General features: G+C 38.4%; 1 protein-coding gene across 2 annotated transcripts in view; it reads right to left on the minus strand.

Moving 5' to 3' along the window:
• The window catches only part of LOC114263369 (LEAF RUST 10 DISEASE-RESISTANCE LOCUS RECEPTOR-LIKE PROTEIN KINASE-like 2.1), a 40299-nt gene extending 37865 nt beyond the window's left edge, over positions 1–2434 (minus strand). The window contains exon 1 of one of the 2 annotated variants that reach the window (XM_028203891.2): positions 1609–2434. In XM_028203891.2, the coding sequence (XP_028059692.2) occupies positions 1609–2335 (727 nt within the window). In that variant the 5' untranslated portion in view covers positions 2336–2434. The remainder of the gene's footprint in view (positions 1–1608) is intronic. The other variant, XM_028203887.2, reaches the window with a different exon arrangement.
• Positions 2435–22605: the final 20171 nt, after the last annotated feature.

A 22605-nucleotide genomic window follows, 5' to 3' on the forward strand; every position in this document is an offset into this window, starting at 1 on the left:
TTCAATATTTCTTGTTATTTTCCTTATCTTAGGAGTAGTTTAACATAGATTTATATTTCGAAGCATTTATTTTCAGCATTTCTATTTCGAAGCATAGGAGTACTTTGATTGTTCACTCAATCATCTTTCTCCGTTCCCCATTCTTCTTTTAATTTTTCTTTTCTTTACACTTGGCAATCTTGAAGTCCTCTTCGTTGAGGCAAAAGAACCGTCAACACAATCGCTTGATAATTGGCTTGAATTTAATCTGTAAGGATTTTTCAATCCTTGCTGGTACGCTCGCATTTATGATATTTTCCTTCGTAGGAAAAATAAGCCAACATTTTAGCCAACAATAGAAAGCTAATCCAAAAAGTAAAAGAACATGGTTCACTTTCTAGACGATTGATTGATATTAACTAATCATTATCTTAACACATGTTTAAAAAGTGGATTTAAAAAATAAACTTGAATATTATTTTTCAAAGTAAAATGATGCCTTATTTAATGTCTAAGACTAAAAATTTCAAATTGAGGCCTGCAAAATGACAAAATTGAAAATTGATGTTTCCAAACAATTAAAATTTTCTATTCTAAAAAAGTGAAATTCAAATTGAATGCTAAAATTTTAAAATTGAGGGCCAAAAAACGTCTTTTTTATTTTTAGATGGTAACACAATTTCTTAATAGTAAACTTTATAATTTGATCTACATATAATTTTAGATTAATGATTCGTCCACTGAATTTATTTAGTCTGAATTCAGGCTAAATAAATTCGGTGGATGTAACGGTGTCGATAATTTTAAATCAAGGGCATTTTTTTAATTTTATTTTTACAAGTTAGATTGCTTAAATTAACTTGATCTGTATCTATCCAAAGTCAACTTTAATTTTTCTTCACATTGACTATGCTATTTGCAAATATGGTGATCCTGGGTAAGGGTGTGCGCGGTGCGGTTCGGGCGGTTTGAGAGTAAAATTACAAATCGAATGGCGGGTTAGCGGATTGGCGGATTGACAAATTGCGGTTTGGGTGGTTTTTGGCGGATTGGCGGATTGAAGAATATTCTAACTAATTATCATACATTTGCATAATATATAATACTAATTTGTATAATATTTTTTAGATATATAACACAAAGTAATATTACATAATATGTTTCATATATATAACCACTAATTTGTAATAAATCTCATATTTTAAATCTTTTTCACACTCATTTTTACATTGATATTTCATTGAAAGTTAAAAAATATATATGTATCAACTTTAGCGGAGCGGAGCGGTTCGGTTGGCAGATTATAAATTTTAACGTTTAAACCACGGTTAGCGGTTAGAGCGGTACGGATTGATGCAGATCGGTGCGGTTTTAGCAGATTGGGCGGTATTTTACACAGCCTTAATCCTGGGTTGTTAGATTTTACGTTATATGAAAGATGATGGTCCTCAAGCTATTTAGAGAAAGGACCTATTTAGAGAAATATTTTCCTCTTTTACAATGAAAAAAAAAAAAGAAAAAGAAAAAAAAGAAAAAGGAATATTTTTATTTGATCATATTGTTAGCGAATGAAGAGAGTGAATTAGAATTCAGGATTTAAAGTATTAAGAAGAAAAAAATCTTACGCACAATGGAAGAACGACCAATTCGGTGGACAGAAACCGTTGTAGTTGTAGTAGTAAAGCTCAAATCCATAAGCCATGGCATTGTGGACGTCCAAGAAGGAAATGGAAATGTTCCCACCATTTTCACCACTCATCAACAACGGCGGCTGTGCAATCGGAACCATCATCTCCACCGTACACAAATCCGCCACATCTGACACCTTCAACTCACCCACCACAACGTACAAATATTGCCCTTTTACAGACCCCGAAGAATTTCCTGCTCCTTTGCTACAACTATTTTCTATGTAGAGGGAAGACTTCACTGGGTTCTCACAATTCATGAACACTACTACTAGAGGTCTATCATATGCGTACGCCAAACGATATGGATATTGAAAGGTGTCGTGATAGGTCAAAGAGTGAAGAGGAAGAGAGCAATCGTCCTTGTGTATGCCCACATCCACAACTCTGATTGTATGGTTGTCGTAGTTGATCTCCTCCACGTAGTATTTTCCAGAGAATAAGTGTAATACTGTGCGATCATTCACGCACTCCAATTCATACCTCTTGTCTCCGCAGTTTTTTGGATCGCCTTTCAATCTAAAGGGATAGGTGATGTTATCATTATTTCCACACGAAGAAGGGTCACAGTGGTCGTGACTCTCCCTAGCATAGCAATTTACAGTAAACAGGACAAGAGCAACAACAAGGGTTGTGTACCCTGCCAAGAGAATTTTTCCCCCAAACATGGAGACACTCTGAGACAGAAAGAGAGAGAGAAGGAGAAAGAGACAGAGTGAAAGAAATATTCAATACTCCATCGTATAAGAAATATTATGTGCAAATAAACAGTTACTGGACCCTAATTTCCCTAGTCAAATATTAGCAATGTTATAAAAATAAACAATTCATACATAATAATATGATTCATTGGGGACCTTTTATTTCAAAACAAAACATCATTAAAGATGGATTTATTTATAATAATGATATTGTCACATCATTATTGTTAAATTTTTTGTATGTTTGGAATTTTTCATATTAATTATGCCTTTTGTTGAAGGGTTTTTTTTTAATAATCCATTAAGTTGTCGTTTGGCAATTGACTTTTTTAGTTGATTTTTTTAACTTTTTGACTATTTTAGTTTGGAACTAAAAGTTTGTTTGATATGACTTTTTTGGCTTTTTTGATTTTTGTAAGAGAAAAAGTAAAATGATTATAATTTATATATGGCATTTTATCTTATTAACTTATTTAGTCTATTTTATTTTTTTGAGCTTTTTTAGCCACAAAGCTATTGCCAAACAACCCCTTAAATGATACTAAGGAGTTGTTTGGCATGTGCTAAAATAACGCATGCTATTTTAGCACATTATCTTATTTGAGTCACAATCATCTTATTTGGGTCACATCACTTCTTATTTGAGTCACATCACTTCTCTACAACATTACTTCAAACCTAACCCATATTTCACATTTTTTCATAAAAAGTCAAGAAGTATATTAATTTAACACTTCCCAAACAATCCCTAAATATCACCACTATCATAGAAATTTGAAAAAATTATAAATGCATTTTGGTACAAACTAACCTACCCTTTTCTTCCTAAGATAATTGTTGAAAACTCCAATCTAAGGAGGATATAAAGTATTAGGTTTTTTTTGCTGGTAAGAGGTCTACCCTTTGTAAAATAGTTTGGTGAGAAATCTTTTTATTTGTTTTGAACGACACTTTATTTTCAATTCCACATCTTAATTTATCCGTTGACTTTTTTTACTATCTGTTCAAATTTATACATATTTGTTCAAATTATTTTCTATCTGTTCAAATATTTTTCTACCCGTTGAATTTTTTAACTTATCTATTGAATTTTATAACCTATTTTTTTATCTGCTCAAATTCAAAAAAATTTCAAACTTTCTCTCCTTATCTGTTCTTCTCTCTACTTCTCTTTTTCGTCTCTATCTATTTCTTTCTCTACCTGTTTATCTATTTAATTTTTTTATCTGTTCAAAACAAATAAAAACAAGATAAATTTATGTATGTACATGAAGCAGATAAATTGTTTTATCTATGCAAACCTATTTTTCTTATTTTTAACATATCTATTGAACATAAGCAGGAGAAGAGAAGAGATGAGAGAGAGAGAGGGAGAGAGAGAAATGACACTGACTGGCGGCTTGAAGGTGGCGGCGAAGAAAGTTAAGGTCTCATCAAACAATAATTCAACAACAACAACAATAAAATAATCAACTACTAAAAAAAAAGCTATTGGAGTCAGATCCATGACACCGGCTGGCGGCTTGGAGATGGCGGCGAAGAAAGTCAGGGTCTCTTCAAACAATAATTCAACAACAACAACAATAAAATAATCAACTACTAAGAAAAAAAAAAGAAAGGCTTTTGGAGTCAAATCCAACAACAAATAATCAACAACAACCACCATCTCAGCCATGGCTGAGAGTTCTGAGTTTGTCATACTACAAGATTTAAAAAATAAAAAATAAAACAAAAAAAAAAGGATGAAGCATATCTACAGATCTGGAGTGTAGATCTGAGTTGGTTGTAGTGGGTTTCAGGAGGTGTGTGATAAGATTGTCGGTTAGCTGGATGGCACCAGAGTCAGATTGAGATTGAAAGGTGAAGAGCTCAGCAAATCAATGCTTTGTACATTCTTGCTCTTGCTCCCCTACACATATAAAATAAAATAACAAAAACCAATAAGTGAATCAATGTGCATAAGCACATTAAAACCAAACAGAGTGGAAAATGATAAGGATCAAATACATACACCATGAATGAGAGACTGATAAGAGTTGAAATTGTACAGAAAAAGGCTTAGATCCAGAGTAGTTTATGTCGTAGCAAGGTAGATCTACACCAGGACAACTCTATCAGTTAGAGACGAGGCTTCTGATCTCTCTCTCTCTTTCTCTCTCTAACCTCACTTGAGGCTCTCAACCATCGTCGGAGACTGCTGGACACTCACTGTACTTCCGGCGACAATGACGGAAGTAGTGGTTCACGATTGCAGGGGTAACTCACAAGTGGCAAAAGGAAGCGTCATAAAACTCGCCAGTGATGTTGAAATGATAATGACGAACACAGAAGAGAGCAGGAAAGAGCTTATTGTCGATTCGCATCTCGTCGATTTTCAAATCTCATATATGAGGGCCTTACATTTTACGATCTGGTGGTGATTCACGATCTGGTGATGATCGACAGAGTCTTGGTACTCTAGCACCTACGACAAATGTATTAGATACCAATATAGGAGCATCGACAAAGGAGCAGTAGAGGAGTAGAGAGAGAGAGAGAGGGGGGGTTAGGATTAAGATCCACTAGAGTAATACCCTACAATGATCTTTTACAGTAGTCGACATGTGGCACACTCACCAACTAAGGGATGAGATTTAAACTCACCAAAACGATGTCGTTTCGGTGGGTAAATTGAAAGAAAAAAAAATGTGAAAAGAGAAACGGAGAGAGAGAGAGAGAGAGGAGAAGATACCGCAACCACCAAAGTTCTTCTTCGTCTCTGGCACACTCTGCTTCCCTCTAAACAACTCCGCCTCTCTCCTTCCGTTTTTCTCTCTTATTCTTCTCATTTTCTACTGCTACGCTGGAGTTACTACCATTAAATGGGTTTGAATCTGACTGAAATTGTGAGCTACTACTCCATGAATCCATTGTAGCCTACTGTAGACACTCCATTTTTGACCGTCCTTAAGACCTGGGCTCCACAAATTGATCACCCAATGATGAATTTATACGTTATACAAATGCTTGATTTCCTCAGCAGGGAGCCCCGATTTTAAGTCTTAGAAGCCTACAAACCTTATACCACTTTTGGACCAAAATAGTATTTTTCCAAGCCTGACCACTCAAAGGCTTGCAGGCCAACTAGTGGCCAGCTGGCCAGAAATTAGTGGCCGACCGTCCCCTCAGTGGCCGGCCGACCAGTTGTTCTGGTAGAACATATATTTTACTACCAACTGTGTCAGTTGTCTCCACCGGTACATGCACTGCACCAGTTATCTCTATATTGATATTTTCGAGATAGTAACATGTTTTTGCATATATACTTGACCACCCCTCTAGAAATTATGTTAGAAAGATTTGATGAAGTAAAATTCTTGAAAAATATTTGACGAGGGAGGCATCTAACTTAGGGATACAACGCTCTAAAATCAAGATGGGCACCTGACTTAGGGATGCAGGGCTCTGAAATCACACTTGGACGATCACGTTAGACAAGGTCACCTAAGAGACCTAGTAGACAAAGCAAAGACAAGGAAAGAGCACGCGAGGTTGCCCCAAGCTCCAACAGCACCACCTCCACCACCACCCCCGCAGCAGGCAGATAGACCTTGTGTAATCTATGGTTCACTCAAAGGTTAACGAGAATGAAGTTCGAAGGGAGTCCCAGCGAGTAAGGCACCTGCACCATGTATATCAATTCTAGCATAAGAAGCCCACAACAAATTAATATCAGCGACCGATGATTTCTTTCACTGAGGCATACTTGGACATGGTACAACATCCTCACAACGATGCCTTAGTGGTAACTTTGAAGATTGGAGATTGCCAGGTGATATAGCGATCCCAGTTTTTCCTTTCATGCTTAACTGTAATCCAGATTCGGTTTCGTAAGGGTGCTGTTGTCTTATCCTCTTTCTATCCCTTTCTCTTTGTGTTCGAGCTTTAGGTTGTGTTGGGAAGTTGGGAATAAGTTGGTTGTGTTTTAAAACGTAAAATCTTTGTTCAGTTTTTGGTCTCTCCGCTCGAGCAGCGCTTTTGACGCTCGAGCGGGACTCTGTTGTTGCTTGTTCGCTCGAGTGGGGGTGTTGGCACTCGAGCGGGGAAATCACCCATCCAGTATTTCGTCTGCAGCGGTAGACGCTCGAGCGGGGAATTGGACGCTCGAGCAGGGATCTGTGAGTGACGCTCGAGCGGGGATTTTGCCGCTCGAGCGGGGCGACTTTTATATAAAGTCGAGATCCGACCTTTTTGTTCACTTTTCAACATCCTTTCTCTCTCTTACTTTTCCAAAAAGCTATTTTGACAGTTTCTCTCATTAAAACCCTAACTTCTTTCTTAGGATTGATCTAGTAGGAGTTGTTTTCTCACCTTGGGCCTTTACAAAAGTTGTGTTGATCGTTGAGGGCTATCTTTTAATCTAAAAATTTCAGGATTTGGAGCATTTCCGTTTCTTCATCTCCTTCATTGAGCCCCATCATTCGAGGTAGGGATAACCTACTCCATCTTATGAGCTTTGTCTTTGAATTTTAGCATTTTGATATGTCGGGGGTTGTTGGGTAATTTTGAGAAAGTTTGGTCCTTTGTGTAATTTTGTTTTCAATATATAAACCTATATGCATGTTAGGCATAGAGAAATGAGATTAATGTTGGGACATTGATGGAAATGGAACCTTAGGGTTGTTTTGTGAATTATGGTAATTTGCCCTAATTGGTTTAATTAATTAATGCATATAATTAATTGAAGAAAATGAGGAATTGAATTGAGAATGTTGAAATTGGGAATGTATGGGACTAAAGAGTGTAGTCGAATCCTTTATTGCTCATCTAGTTGAAATGTTGATATATTATCCATTTGTGCATTTATTTCCTGCTTAGAAATAATTGCTTTGGGCTACCGGTGGAGGGTAGTGTTGATTGTTGTAGACAATGCATGATGATTAGGCAAACTAAAACTAATCAATTGGATATGTCATAGAGTATGACGGTTGATAGAATACATTAACTTTATGTGTTGGTTGATTGTGCATATGGCCAATGTGTTTATATGCATTATGTGTTGACAGTTGATAGAATACATTAACCCTATGTATTGATTGATTGCGTATGTGGTTCTGTGTTTATATGCATTACTTGTGTATGGGAGGAGATGGGGGATGTACTCCACGGTTTAGGGGAAGATATGGGATGTACCTCTAAACCGGTTAATGGTTAAGGGAAGATGAAGGATGGACCCAGGGATGCAGCTCATATGCTCTCCCATTGTAGTGATGATACAGCTCATATGCTTATCTGTTGAAGTGTTGATACAACTCATATGCTTATCTATTGGAATGTTGATACAGCTCATAGGCTTATCTATTAGAATGTTGATACAACTCATATGCTTATCTGTTGTAGTATTGAATATAGCTCATATGCTTATCTATTGGAATGTTGATACAGCTCATAGGCTTATCTATTGGAATGTTGATACAGCTCATATGCTTATCTGTTGTAGTATTGAATATAGCTCATATGCTTATCTGTTGAAGTGTTCATATAGCTCATACGCTTATCTGTTGTAGTGTGATATGGCTTATATGCTTATCTATTGAAATGTTTGTTTGATTTGATATAGCACTAAAATGTATATCATCATCGTTTGTGAAGTATGGAAGTGGTCTATGTGTTATTGGTACAACACCAAAATGTGTATCCACCTTGAATTTCGAAGGTGTTCTAGTGATGAACTATAATCTCATCAAATGTTTTGGCCAGAGTACTGAGCCTTGTTTTCAAACTCAAAGTTGAATAAGAAATGGAAAGTGAATTGTAACATAGACTTGACTGTCATGAAATTGTAATAAGATGTAAATGGAAGTGTAAGTATTGACCATGTACCAGTTGCTAATCTTTTAGGCATTGTTCATAGTCGGTTTAGTATATTTCTACTGGGTTGTGGCTCACCCTATATAGGAAAATCATTTTCAGGTACAGGTAGCATGCCACCTCTGAGGACATAGCTTGGAAGGCTAGAGGCAGACATGCTTTTGTTGCCTTATTTTTCTTGATTGTATTACATATAGATTCAAGCCAAGGACTTAATGTGTAATTAAGTTAGCACTCTCTTTTGTAACCAAGTGTTAACTTGGAAAGCTGTAAGCCCGTAGGGCATTTGCTTTTGTTGTAAACATGTAATACTTTTGTAATGAAATACTCTGATGAATAGATGAATGTGGATTTTTTTTTTTTGTATCAATGCATGTCTCTATATGGATGGGTTTAATGTTATTATTTTGAGGGCGTGACAACTTGGTATCAGAGCGTACCGGGTTCGAATACTTTGGGTACGTGGGAAGTGATTAGTATCACAATGGGTTTGTCTCGCTTGTTAGAGACTTAGACGTATTGTTACGTACTTATGTGATAACATGTTTATGTGATTATTTGGGTATGGAATGTAGTTTCTTGGATATTGATTGGATCCTTGGGTTTCTGGGAGTCCTGTTGGAAAGGCACTTGATCAATGCTGTTTCTAACCGGAACTCTAGTAACACCTCGGGACTATCATTATCCGGAAATGAAATTCGTAAGTGCTTATGTGTTTATGTGCTTACGTGGAGTGAATTACAGTTGTCCATGTATTAGGACGTGAGTGTTTAGCTTCGGCACATGTATGAGTGTGCTAACGTGTCTCTATTACTTTTACTAGGATGCCTAGGCGAGGAAGTTGCGATTTCCCTCCTTCTGCTCGGGAAGAGTTGCAGAAACAGTTTGTGGAGTTACGCCAAAGTACTACACCTTTGGTGCGGTTCAAAAGATGGTTTGCTAACCTGTCGAGGTTTGCTCTAGAATTAGTGGAGACAGAGGACTTGCGTTGTTTCGAGTTTGAGAGTAAGCTGTGTGACGACATCTGTGTAAGGATAGCGGCGTCTTGGCATAAAAGATATAGTGTGTTTGTTGAGGCAGCTGCCCATGTAGAGGTTGCGGTGCTAGCAATGGGGCAGAATGGGGAGGGAGCCATCTCGGCAACTCCCGTGACTCAGGGTGTTGGTAGGCCTTTTAAGAGGCAGAGGGGTTTAAACCCGCAACAGGGAGGTCGGGCTAGAACTACCCTTCCAATGTCAGATTTGGGTTCGGGAGAACGTAAACAGAGGGGTGTCTTTTGTTTCAAATGTGGTCTACTGGGCTACAAGGTTTCGGGTTGCCCACAGAGGAAGGAGGCAGGGTTAGTAGTTCAACCAGTAGTTGTACCACCAGGATCATCTAACCAGCCGGGTTTTGGGCTGATCAAATGCTCAGTGGGGAGGCAGTTGTTGGGGTCTTTATCAGCCCAGATTCTGAACCAGTCTCGTGATCAGGCACCGCCTACTTGTTGGATGTGTAATCAGCCAGGTCATATTCGACGTTTCTGTACTCAGCCAGGGGCTTCTTTAGGGGTTTTGCAACCTAGCCAGGCTCAGTTTCATTCGACTGGGCAGGAACAGTATCGTTTTGGGGGACTAGCAGGCCAGATTGCGAGGGCCTCAGTAGAGTCGAGTTCCCAAGCCCCAGTTGGGGAAGTTTGTAGTTGTTCCAGGTGTGGACAAAGGGGGCACGTCAGTAGTTCTTGTCCATGGCTTGTGAGCTCGTAGGTTATCTTATGTTCGGGGATGACCAACTTCGGCGGTCCAGCAAGGGACGGTAGTGGTGGTAATACCGATGGGATGGTTTTGTTTTGACTAATTCGTTTTGTGATCAGTGGATCATTGTTTTGTGATCATTGGGTTCCGTTGTGTAACCAATGTGTTTTGGGAATGTTGAAACATCTAAACTGTTTGTTTATCTATATATATATATACATATATGCTTTGTTTGTTAATTTCCCTGGAGTGGGTAAATTGGAGCATGTTGTAGCTCTAAAGTTTTATTAATGTATAAAGTTGCTGTAAAACCATAAAATTTTTGGTATTAATGCATTTTTTTTTTATGCGTGTGACTTGATTTGGGAAAGATGAGGGCTGAGGAGCCATGTTTTCAAAATTTGGAAGAACCACCGAGGGGTGCGTGTCCTAGCCAAGGCAATATTGGAGCGAGAACTGTTTTACTTGCCGAGTGTGTGGAATTTCATGGGTATTACCCATTTAAAATTTGTGCGTGGTATAGATTTTGGTCTATTGCCGGGTGAACTCGAGAGGATGTGAAGTGTGCGTTAATACTAGATGTAGCACGTATTTAATATGGTGTCCTACGGGGGGCATAACGCATAATTTTGTTAAGGTTGGACTTGTACCTTCGTGGTAAGTAACGTTGCCGAGATTGCAGGTGTACTGATTGGCTGTTTTAAGTGAAGGGATGTTAGTCCCTATATAAGGTTGTGATTGTTGTATCGGGAGCGATGTGTTGTGGGTAGCTGGTACTATATCTCGGGCAGTAGTATAATGGGTGTTTCCCTAAGTTTTCAAATTCCTTTATTTGGATTGAATGTGATAGGTTCGTACCTTAGCACTGGTCAAGTCAGAGGATGTTATCAGAACGGTTAATTGGGTATATAGCCCGTGGTTAGAGTGTGACCCGTGGATGGAGTCACAGTGGTATGGTGTTTGCGGATGAAGATGTGGGTTAATGACGAGGGAGGCGAGGACTTTTACTCCTCTGGAAAGTTAGAAGAGTGAATCTTTGGAAGCCTTATCGGCGACTTGTAACGGTGTCGGGGTTTGGTTCATGATGGTTGCCTAGCGGTAGTTTGGACTAGTGGTTTAGCATGGAGGCCGGGCCTCTTGATGGTACTCTCGAGATGAGTGACAAGTAAGATGTAGAGTAACGAGTGGACCCTATGAGTTATTGGGGGATTCGGTGTGGGAGTAAGAGGGCTTGCAAAATAAGGAGGTTTTGCCTAGTACGGTTGAATGTGTTAGATGTGATGGTTTCGAGAGTTGCGCGGTGTTGGCAAGACTATGTGAGAATGTTCAAGGGAATGTGAGATTTGTATCTCGAGTTAGTGGGAATGGTACCTGTATGTTGGTTCGTGTTTTGGGCCTTGCTAGTTAGTGAGTCTGTGGTGACCCCATTGGTTGTATAGGGGTAGTGTTCATATTGTGATTGGTTATCAATTGTTGGGTGTGAGGTTGTGAGTGGATGCCGGTAGGTATCTTTGAAGGAAGGATAGTTCGTGTTCTAGAGTAATGAGTCAGCGTTGGTCAAAGTGGTCCTTCGTGTTTGGGTTGTTGTGATTGAGGTTGACCATGTCGGTCTTCGGTCAAGGAAGTGAGCAGGCTTGCTAGATTGTCATGGTGGGGGACGGTGATTTCCTTAGACGCAGTGTTGATGCGGTTCAATTTTAGGAGATCCGGTGAGATTCCAAAATTTGTGGTTTGTGTAGAGAACTCCGTGGTTCGGGTTAGTGGCTTGAGTGGCACATCAGTGTGTGGATTACTGAGTGTAGAGTTTATTGAGTTGATTAGTCAGCTTGTCGGTATCGGGTTTTGGGTTGGCATTGGTCACCTTGAGTTTAGTCTCGTTCATTGTAGACTTTGTATGTTGATTAGGGAAAACTGAAACTAACCGAACATGTTTTGCCGTTGAATCTGACGGTTGGAATAATACATCTAATATATGTATTGATTGATCATTGTGAATGATTGGCTTTTTATACATTATGTATGTATGATGTTTGGTTTGATATTGATACAGCACTATAATGTGTATCATTTGTGTATTTCTGAGCCGTGTTTATGATTATAAAGTGGTTAAGTAAAGGGAGGCGGGATAAAATTGCAAAACCATGAATTTCTTATGCCTTATGTGTTGATAGTACTGTTGTTATTTCTATTAACTATCATTATAGAAATGTTGTGTTCCGTGTTGGTTGTGGCATCACTATGTGAGTGATGGTTGTTGATAGTGTTATTTTGGAAAGAAATGGAAAACAAAATTTTCCTAGTGTTTGGGGCCATCTAAATGCGTTGTTGAAAAGTTGATTTAATTCAAGGATTTTAAAGAATTCCAGATTAATCTTTTGGGCAAATAAACTGTAGATGACTCTGCGTTTTGGGTAACACCGTATTTGTGAAAAATGTTTACAAAGCTTTTGAGTTTTCGTATGGAAAATGCAAAATTTATTCCGGAACGTTAACGTTGAAAATTTAAACATCTTTGAGAAATGCCTCTTGAACAAGAAAATGTTTTCTTATTATCTACTCTAAAGATTTGCTTTGGTCGTGCTGTTGAGTAGTGACTTAGCTTGAAGCACTAGTCGGTTATTGGTGAATTGTTTCGGGGGAGGTTTGGTTTGTTGAGGCTTGCGTACCTAAGGTGTTGTCTTTTAGAATATGTTCCCTTGGTTAGTCTCTTCCTTGGTAAGAGTGAGTCGGAGATTTGTTTTGAAGGTAATTTCTTTCCTTGGGGCTCAGTTGTTGAATGCTCTGTGATCAATTGACCTTGTGTTTTGGTGTATCCTTAATTTCGGGGACGAAATTCTTTAAGGGGGGGAGGTTATAGCGATCCCGGTTTTCCCTTTCGTGCTTAACTGTAATCCAGATTCGGTTTCGTAAGGATGCTGTTGTCTTAGCCTCTTTATATCCCTTTCTCTTTGTGTTGGGCAAGTTGGGAATAAGTTGCTTATGTTTTAAAACGTAAAATCTTTGCCCAGTTTTTGGTCTCTCCGCTCGAGCGGCGCTTTTGACGCTCGAGCGGGACTCTGCTGTTGCTTGTCTACTCGAGCGGGGGTGTTGGCGCTCGAGTGGGGAAATCACCCATCCAATATTTCGTCTGCAACGGTAGACGCTCGAGCGGGGGATTGGACGCTCGAGCGGGGATCTGTGAGTGACGCTCGAGCGAGGCGACTTTTATATAAAGCCGAGATCCGACCTTTTTGTTCACTTTTCAACATCCTTTCTCTCTCTTACTTTTCCAAAAAGCTATTTTGAGAGTTCCTCTCACTAAAACCCTAACTTCTGTCTTAGGATTGATCTAGTAGGAGTTGTTTTCTCACCTTGGGCCTTTACAAAAGTTGTGCTGATCGTCGAGGGCTATCTTTTAATCTGAAAATTTCGGGATTTGGAGCATTTCCGTTTCTTCATCTCCTTTGTTGAGCCCCATCATTCGAGGTAGGGATAACCTACTCCATCTTATGAGCTTTGTCTTTGAATTTTAGCATTTTGATATGTCGGGGGTTGTTGGGTAATTTTGAGAAAGTTTGGGCCTTTGTGTAATTTTACAAAAGTTGGGGTTTTAAATATATAAACCTATATGCGTGTTAGGCATAGAGAAATGAGATTAATGTTGGGACATTGATGGAAATGGAACCTTAGGGTTGTTTTGTGAATTATGGTAATTTGCCCTAATTGGTTTAATTAATTAATGTATATAATTAATTGAAGAAAACGAGGAATTGAATTGAGAATGTTGAAATTGGGAATGTATGGGACTAAAGAGTGTAGTCGAATCCTTTATTGCTTATCTAGTTGGAATGTTGATATATTATTTATTTGTGCATTTATTTCCTGCTTAGAAATAATTACTTTGAGCTACCGGTGGAGGGTAGTGTTGATTGTTGTAGACAATGCATGATGATTAGGCAAACTAAAACTAATCAATTGGATGTGTCATAGAGTATAATGGTTGATAGAATACATTAACTTTATGTGTTGGTTGATTGTGCATATGGCCAATGTGTTTATATGCATTATGTGTAGACAGTTGATAGAATGCATTAACTCTATGTATTGATTGATTGCGTATGTGATTCGGTGTTTATATGCATTACTTGTGTATGGGAGGAGATAGGGGATGTACTCCACGGTTTAGGGAACGATGTGGGATGTACCTCTGAACCGGTTAATGGTTAAGGGAAGATGGGGGATGGACCCAGGGATGCAGCTCATATGCTCTCCCATTGTAGTGATGATACAACTTATATGCTTATCTGTTGAAGTGTTGATACAGCTCATATGCTTATCTATTGGAATGTTGATACAACTCATAGGCTTATCTATTGGAATGTTGATACAGCTCATATGCTTATCTGTTGTTGTATTGAATATAGCTCATATGCTTATCTATTGGAATGTTGATACAGCTCATAGGCTTATCTATTGGAATGTTGATACAGCTCATATGCTTATCTGTTGTAGTATTGAATATAGCTCATATGCTTATCTGTTGAAGTGTTCATATAGCTCATATGCTTATCTGTTGTAGTGTGATATGGCTTATATACTTATCTATTGAAATGTTTGTTTGATTTGATATAGCACTAAAATGTATATCATCATCGTTTGTGAAGTATGGAAGTGGTCTATGTGTTATTGGTACAACACCAAAATGTGTATCCACCTTGAATTTCAAAGGTGTTCTAGTGATGAACTATATTCTCATCAAATGTTTTGGCCAGAGTACTGAGCCTTGTTTTCAAACTCAAAGTTGAATAAGAAATGGAAAGTGAATTGTAACATAGACTTGACTGTCATGAAATTGTAATAAGATGTAAATGGAAGTGTAAGTATTGACCATATACCAGTTGCTAATCTTTTAGGCATTGTTCATAGTCGGTTTAGTATATTTCTACTGGGCTGTGGCTCACCCTATATAGGAAAATCATTTTCAGGTACAGGTAGCATGCCACCTCTGAGGACATAGCTTGGGAGGCTAGAGGCAGACATGCTTTTGTTGCCTTATTTTCCTTGATTGTATTACATATAGATTCAAGCCAAGGACTTAATGTGTAATTAAGTTAGCACTCTCTTTGGTAACCAAATGTTAACTTGGAAAGCTGTAAGCCCGTAGGGCGTTTGCTTTTGTTGTAAACATGTAATACTTTTGTAATGAAATACTCTGGTGAATAGATGAATGTGGATTTTTTTTTTTTTTGTATCAATGCATGTCTCTATATGGATGGGTTTAATGTTATTATTTTGAGGGCGTGACAGGTGAGGTGCATACTGATCGATCAGGGCAGCTTTTGTGATAGCATGTATGTTAGATGTTACAAGGAGCTTGGCCTTCACCAAGATGATTTGGAGCAATCTAACAGCCCAATGGTCAGATTCAATTTGACGTGGCCTTTAGGAGCCACAAGTCTGGAGGTACAGGCAGGAAGTAAAAAGGTAACAACAGAGTTCACTGTGATAGATACTCCATCCCCAAACAATATCATTTTGGGACGACCTTAGTTGCATGCAATGAGTGTTGTTCCATCAACTCTGCACCAATTGTTGCGATTCCCAACTGAGCAGGGGATTGAAGAAGTAAGGGGGGACCAAGTACAGGAAAAAAAATTACTCTATGGTAGCAATGAAGTACACATATAATGTAAAGGAAGCAGAGAGCGAAGAGATTGAAAGCGAAGACCACGAGGTTGTGGATGATGTCGACAAAGCACCTGCCGAGAAAAGTGAAGAACCATTGAAAAAGGTTCTGGTGTAAGAATGAGCTAATGAACGATTCTTCCTCCTCGACTTTGGCTTAACCGAGGAAGAAGAAAGAGAATTTGAGGCTTTCTTGAGGGAGAACATCGAGGTGTTTGCCTAGATACCTTATGAGATGCCGGGGATCAGCCCCGAGGTCACTTGTCATAGACTTAACGTAGATAGGTCGGCCAAACTAGTCGTCCAGAGAGCAAGAAGGCCAACATTGATATATGCACATGCAGTTGAGGAAGAAGAAGACAAGCTACTAGAGGCACAGGCCATTAGAGAAGTGAATTATCGTACCTGGTTGTCCAATACAGTGGTGGTAAAGAAGAAGAATAGGAAGTAAAAAGTCTGTGTATACTTCACAAGCTTGAACAATGCTTGCCCCAAGGACAGTTTCCCACTATCCAAGGTTGATCAATAGGTAGATGCAACATCGGGGCATAGGAGGATGAGTTTTTTGGACGCATACAGAGGTTATCACCAGACAGCAATGTATGCCCCAGATGAAGAGAAGACAGCATTCATCACTCCTAAAGGACTCTATTGCTATAGAGTAATGCCTTTTGGGTTGAAGAATGCAGAAGTGACATGCCAAAGACTGGTCACCAAGATGTTCAAACATCTGACTGGAGGACAGTGGAGGTTTACATAGATGATATGGTTGTTAAAACCAAGGAACCTGGAAACCATTTGACCAACCTAAAAGAGGTCTTTGACATCCTGAGATCATATCAATTTCGACTCAATGCCTCGAAGTACGCATTTAGAGTAGGATCCGATAACTTCCTAGGGTACTTGGTTATTAGGAGGAGTATTGAGGCAAACACAGATCAAATCAGGGCCATCCTTGACTTGAAGAGCTCGACAACAGCCAAACAAGTCTACATTTTGACTGGAAAAGTTGAGGCCCTGAACAGGTTCATTAGCCGAAGTTCAGATAAATGCAAACAGTTTTTTGGCTTATTGAAGAAAGCCATAGACTTTTTATGGACAGAAGAATTCGAAGTCACCTTGGCCGACTTGAAGAAGTACCTAACAACCCCACCAGTGTTGTCGGACCGAGTACTGAGAGAAAAGTTCTTATAACTAACAATTTCATACCATGCCGTGAGTGCCGTGGTTACCAGATAAGAAGAAGGTAAGCGGAAGGTAGTGTACTATGTGAGCAAGACCCTAGCAAATGCTGCAACCAGGTACCTACCTCCAGAGAAGTTAACATTGGCCTTGGTAATGGCCTCAAAAAAATTGAACCACTACTTTTGTAATAATTCGCCCCTCTCATATGTTTTAATTCCCTCATTATATGTGTGATTATAAGTGTGCTTATGTGTTTGATGTGAAATGCCATTTTTTAATGGGTGAATTACATGTTTATAAATTTGTATCTGTCGGTTATGAGAAAATTTGTTGAAATTACGCCCTTTGGACTGAAAATTGAAAGCCTTCGAGGTGCGATAAGCTAAAACTAACCACATAGATATGATCAACATGATTTTTAGAGTCTAATATGAATTTTGGTAAAATTTTGATTCAGAATGAATCCTTGTGTGATTTCAACTCGGACTCTGAAATTGACAGCCTGAATAGGTTCAGAAACTGAAATGGTGTGAATAGATAGGTTAACTGGAATTTTTGGGATCATTTGGGAAGTTTAATTAAAAATTTATTTTGTTTGATTCATTAAGGTATGTTTGGGCCACCTTTAAGTATGTGTATATATATATATATATAAGTGATATAAGTCATTTGGGGCTCATCTATATCATGTTTTAAAAACACAAAAATTTGAGAGAGAGAGAGAGAGAGAGAGAGAGAGAGAGAGAGTTCTGGAACGAGAAAGAGAGAGGGAGAGCTCAAGGAGAAGAAGGAAAAGAGAAACTTGAAGAGATAAGCTAATCTGCAACAAAGTAGCCAACTAAGGTAAGCATCTTCCTCTAATTTTATGAATACAAGTTGTATTCTTCATGAGATTATGTAATCTAGGTTGAAATAAGAAGTTGGATGGTGTAAATTGGTGGAAATTAAAGTAAGAACCCTAAAGAAGAAGATTACTTGGTGTTAGCATTTTGAGTTCTAAGCTTACTTGATATATATATATACACAAATGTGAAATTGGACTTGGATTTGTTTGATTAAGAGTTGATTGCTTTGGAATTACTTAACTTGGGTTAGATTGTGAGAAGTTGAGCCTTAATCTTGAGGCTTTATATGAGTTGAACTCATAAAATGATATATGAAATGAAGATTTATGTGGCTTTCGAAGAAGAAATTTTGAAAAAGTTTGGAAAAGAACTAAACAAGGATTTTGATCTTTCTTGCTTAAAGATTCATTGTGTTTTTGAGGTTTGATTTAGAAAATCATTATAATCTCATGTTTTACATTGGTATTACATATTTTGGGATGGATATGGAGTGAGCCCTAGGTGGGAAATTTAGAAATTCAACTTGAAACCAACAGGTCTTGCTCAGATAGGTTTTTCTCACCTAGCGCCGCATATGCAGCGGGGCTTCCCACACGTGTGGTAGTCCATTTCCAGCACCCAATTTGATTATGCTAAAAAAGAACGTTATCCCACCCATGCGGCCCTGTTTCCCGCAGGTGCAGAACACCCCTATTTCAACCCAACTTCAAATAAGCATAGCTCTCTCATCCGGACTCTGTTTTAAGTGATTCTTGAACCTAAATTCAAGCCCCAAAAGTCTAGTTTCCAATGGTGGTGCTCTTACATCCAAATTCTAAGTACACAAAAAGATATGTTTAAATGAGTGAAGATTGTTCACTTTCCTTTTACCTGTTTTATGCTATTTCCTCTCCCAACCCAGTTTCCTTTCATTTCTGAGGACTAATGAGTTTAGAACCAACATAAATAATTGGTTGCAGAGCAAAGTAAGGGATTTGTTCATTTGATTAAGAAAAGATTATGAAAAGTAAATTTGATCAAGAGAGTAATTCCATGTTTCAATATGTGTGCTATGTGTATTGTGATTACAGGTTAATATTTGAGGACCAATCAACCATTTTTGGAACCCACTATGAGTAATAATATTGCAAAGATATGTTCATTTATATTTATTTTGATACATAACTGTTGTGATGATCTAGAATTATGTTTTATGTGAATGAATGAGTTACAAGACCTATGATATGGAATATGGATATGAAATATGAAATGTTTGTAATATGATATGGTAGGCCCAAGGCCATTCCGTTTATGCTATGACATGATATGAACTGTTCGGTCTTTAAAACCTATGGATTTTTAGTATGGAACAAAGTGTTGTACGGAACTAAGTGCTATAGTGGGAGTCACCTTTAAAGTCCGTACAAGTCACCTCTTGGGTCCATACATACATGAATTGGGCCCGAGGCCGTTTTGATATATGATTGGGCCTGAGGCCGTTTTGTTATTATTAAGCCCGAGGTTGTTCTATTATTATTGGGCCCGAGGCCATTCTGTTATTATTGGGCCTGAGGCCGTTTTGTTATTATTGGGCCCAAGGACGTTATGTTATTATTGGGCCCGAAGCCGTTATGTTATTATTGGGCTCGAGGCCGTTCTATTATTATTGGGCCTGAGGCCGTTTTGTTATTATTAGGCCTGAGATCGTTCTGTGGACCCGAGGTCGTTCTGTAAATGTGATTTAAGAAAAGTATGAGTTTATATTATTATGCTTACTATGATGTTGGGCTCATTCATTTAAACCTCTTTATTGTATTATTACTCATTGAGCTTCGCTCACTCAGTATTTTATATGTATGTAGGTGATCAATCTAGAGACCAACCATAGGTTAGCCTCAGGAGTTCTTTTGTGGATCTGTTATGTCAAGCCATTCAAGATACGCCTCTGTGTTGAGGCTTTAATTTTGTCTTGTTGGAGTTTTGTCTTTTCTTGAGTCTTATGTGTATGTGTGTGAGATACATAAGATTTATATATGCATATAAATTACTAGTGTGTCTGCATGTTTTAATTATTCCAGTTATCATGTATGCACAAGCTCAATGGACATTATTATTTGTTTTGCTTCCGCTTTAGGCCCTGATATGATTTAATATTTTGAAATTTTGTCTCTGAGGCCTAAGCACAGGCCGGTCATGACCTAAACTTTTAGGGGCAGGTTTGGGTTGTGACAACTTTCAAGCCTACAAGATTGTGGTGCTAACTGAACATCCACTAAAGTCCTTATTGCAGCATGGAGACCTGATATGCAGAGTAGCTCGATGGATTGTAGTTCTAGGTCAGTATGACTTAGAATTCAGACCAAGAATAGCAATAAAGGGCCAAGTTTTAGCTGACTTTGTGGCAAAATTCTCTCCTGGCGCGATCCCAAGGCGGGCACCGGTAAGCTACGACCAAGGATGTCTAGGAGAGGAAGAGGAAAACCAACTTGGGCCATGGAACCCCACGTCTGTAGAACAAAAGAAGGGGGAAGAAAGGCTAAAACCCTGCGATATTTACATCGGCGACTCATTCCGCCTCTTTATCGATGGTAGCTCAAATCGACAAGGAACAGGGGTATGAGTGGTTTTGGTGTCACCAGATGGGCATATGATAGAACAGTCAATCCATTTGGGGTTCAAGGCCTCAAATAACAAAGTAGAGTACGAGGCACTGATCATTGGACTGAAATTGACAGCAACTATGGAAGCCGAGGAGGTGGTAGTCTTCTGTGACTCTCAGCTCTTTGTAAATCAGGTGACAGGCGAGTACACAGCCCGGGATAAGAGAATGATAGCCTATGTCAAAGAGGTTGTCAAGTTGTTAACATGTGTTTCAAAATTGCCGATTACAGCAAGTTAGCCGAGATGATAACAGCCATGCCGCTGCCCTGGCTAACCTCACCAGCACAATGAAATTGGGTAAGGCAAGGACAACAATTGTTGATTATTTGTCAGGCCCAAGTATAGAGCCCCTAATAACAGAGTACGAAGGGATGTGCGTGGAAATTGATCCAAGTTGTATGGCCGCCATAGTTGTGTTCCTTAGAAATGGCAGGCTACTAGCAAACAGAAATAAAGCGCATAAGATCAGGTTGAAGTCAGCTAGGTTCCGCCTGTCAGCAAAGGGCCATCTGTACAAAAGATCCTTCACTAGACCACTTTTGCTATAACAACCCTGATCCATAATTAATTACTAATCCGTAATTAAGGATGTTAATCAAGTGATTAAGATAAACTATGTGTTTATTGTGCATTTTGTGTGCTATGTGGCTTTCTATCTATTACTCATAGAACTATCTGTCTGGAATTCTGCTTTGATCTGAAAATTGAAAGCCTTATTGGCCTCCAAAACCGAAATTGGTTACATCAATATGTTATTCAGAATTTTTAGAATCATATGGAAAATTTTATTAAAAACTGACTCAATTTACTTAATTAAGTTGTGTTTGGTTGGCCAAATGTTTTAATTACTGTAATAAGCCATTATATCTATATAAATGTGGTTTGTTTGAGTCTAGAACTCATTTGTGAGCTCAACTTCACCATTTTGAGAGCAAAATATAAGATTGTATTCTAGAGAGAGAGTGAGTTCACTTTTAGAGAGAGAAAGAGAGGAATTGAAGGCTTTGGCTTTCATTCTTCAAGATTGTGAAAGAATCCAGCTAATTAAAGATTCTAGGTAAGAATTCAACATCTAAGAAAGCTAAGCCATGTATGGCCATATGAATGAGTAATAATGAGGCATATTTTGTGCTATGTACATTTGTGTTTGTAGGTCAAGACTCGAAGACTGACCAACCATTTCTGAAAGCCCACTGTGAGTAACGTTATTATAAAGATATGTTCATATGAACTATGTTGCAAATGTGATTTGAGAAATTATGATTTCTAAAATGATATTTATTTACGTGAACAAATTTTCTATGTTTGAAATCTATTATGGCATCCATAGATAGTCCCAAGTCATGGGAGACGGCATGTTAATGCGGGTCCATGACATATATGTGATTACGAGATCTCGTTAGCCACTTGTCAAAGTGTTGATGTGTTTAATCAGTATCCGGAACTGATTACTCTAGTCGAATAACAATGTGATATGTTCTATTGGATGTACCATTATTATGTTCGAATATGAGGATGATTATGTTATGTTCTATTTTATGATTATGAAATGTTCAAAATTCGTTCACTAACCTCTTTACCTTAATGTTATTCAATGGGCTTTAGCTCACTGTGTATATATATATGTAAATGAGTGAGTGCAAGATCAAGTCTAATGACACCTATCCAGATCTGTGTTTTGTCAGCCAACTTATGCGCCTCCCGTGAAGGTTCCCGAAATGTAAAGTGATCAAGTTTTGTGATCAAGATACAAGTTTATTTTCTTTGTTGTTGGTCAAGTTTTTGTATACTTTGTACCTGAGGCTAAGTCTCGTTTTGGTTTATCTGTATATAAAGACAACATAAGACTGATGTGATAATGACATGTATAATATTTGTATATAAAGTTTAAATTTGATCTGTCCCATATAAGTCGGCACAGCTCGTTAGACGATTATATTTTTGATATTTGCTTCTGCTAGCCTCTTATATTTTGTTTAATCTGTTCAGAGGTCGTAGGTAATCTTAGGATTATTGGCTGGTTATGACAGTAAACCTATAGGGGCAGGTTTGGGTCATGACATTCGCGATGTGTGAATCCATCCCAGGTAAAGGACTTTCTATACGAGATCTATAAGGGAGTACATGGAAGCCATGCTAGAGGCAGATCACTTGCTCAAAGGGCTATATCTCAGGCATACTGGTGGCCCTACATGCAAAAGGATATTGAAGCCTATGTAAGGAAATGTAAGAAGTGTCAAATGTTTGCACCTTTGATACACTAGCCAGCTGCAGATCTGAATCAAGTGTCCAGTCCCTGGCCATTTGCCCAATGGAGCTT

Source organism: Camellia sinensis, chromosome 1, assembly GCF_055761805.1.
Source record: "Camellia sinensis isolate YWXY chromosome 1, ASM5576180v1, whole genome shotgun sequence".
Classification (NCBI taxonomy): Eukaryota; Viridiplantae; Streptophyta; class Magnoliopsida; order Ericales; family Theaceae; genus Camellia; species Camellia sinensis.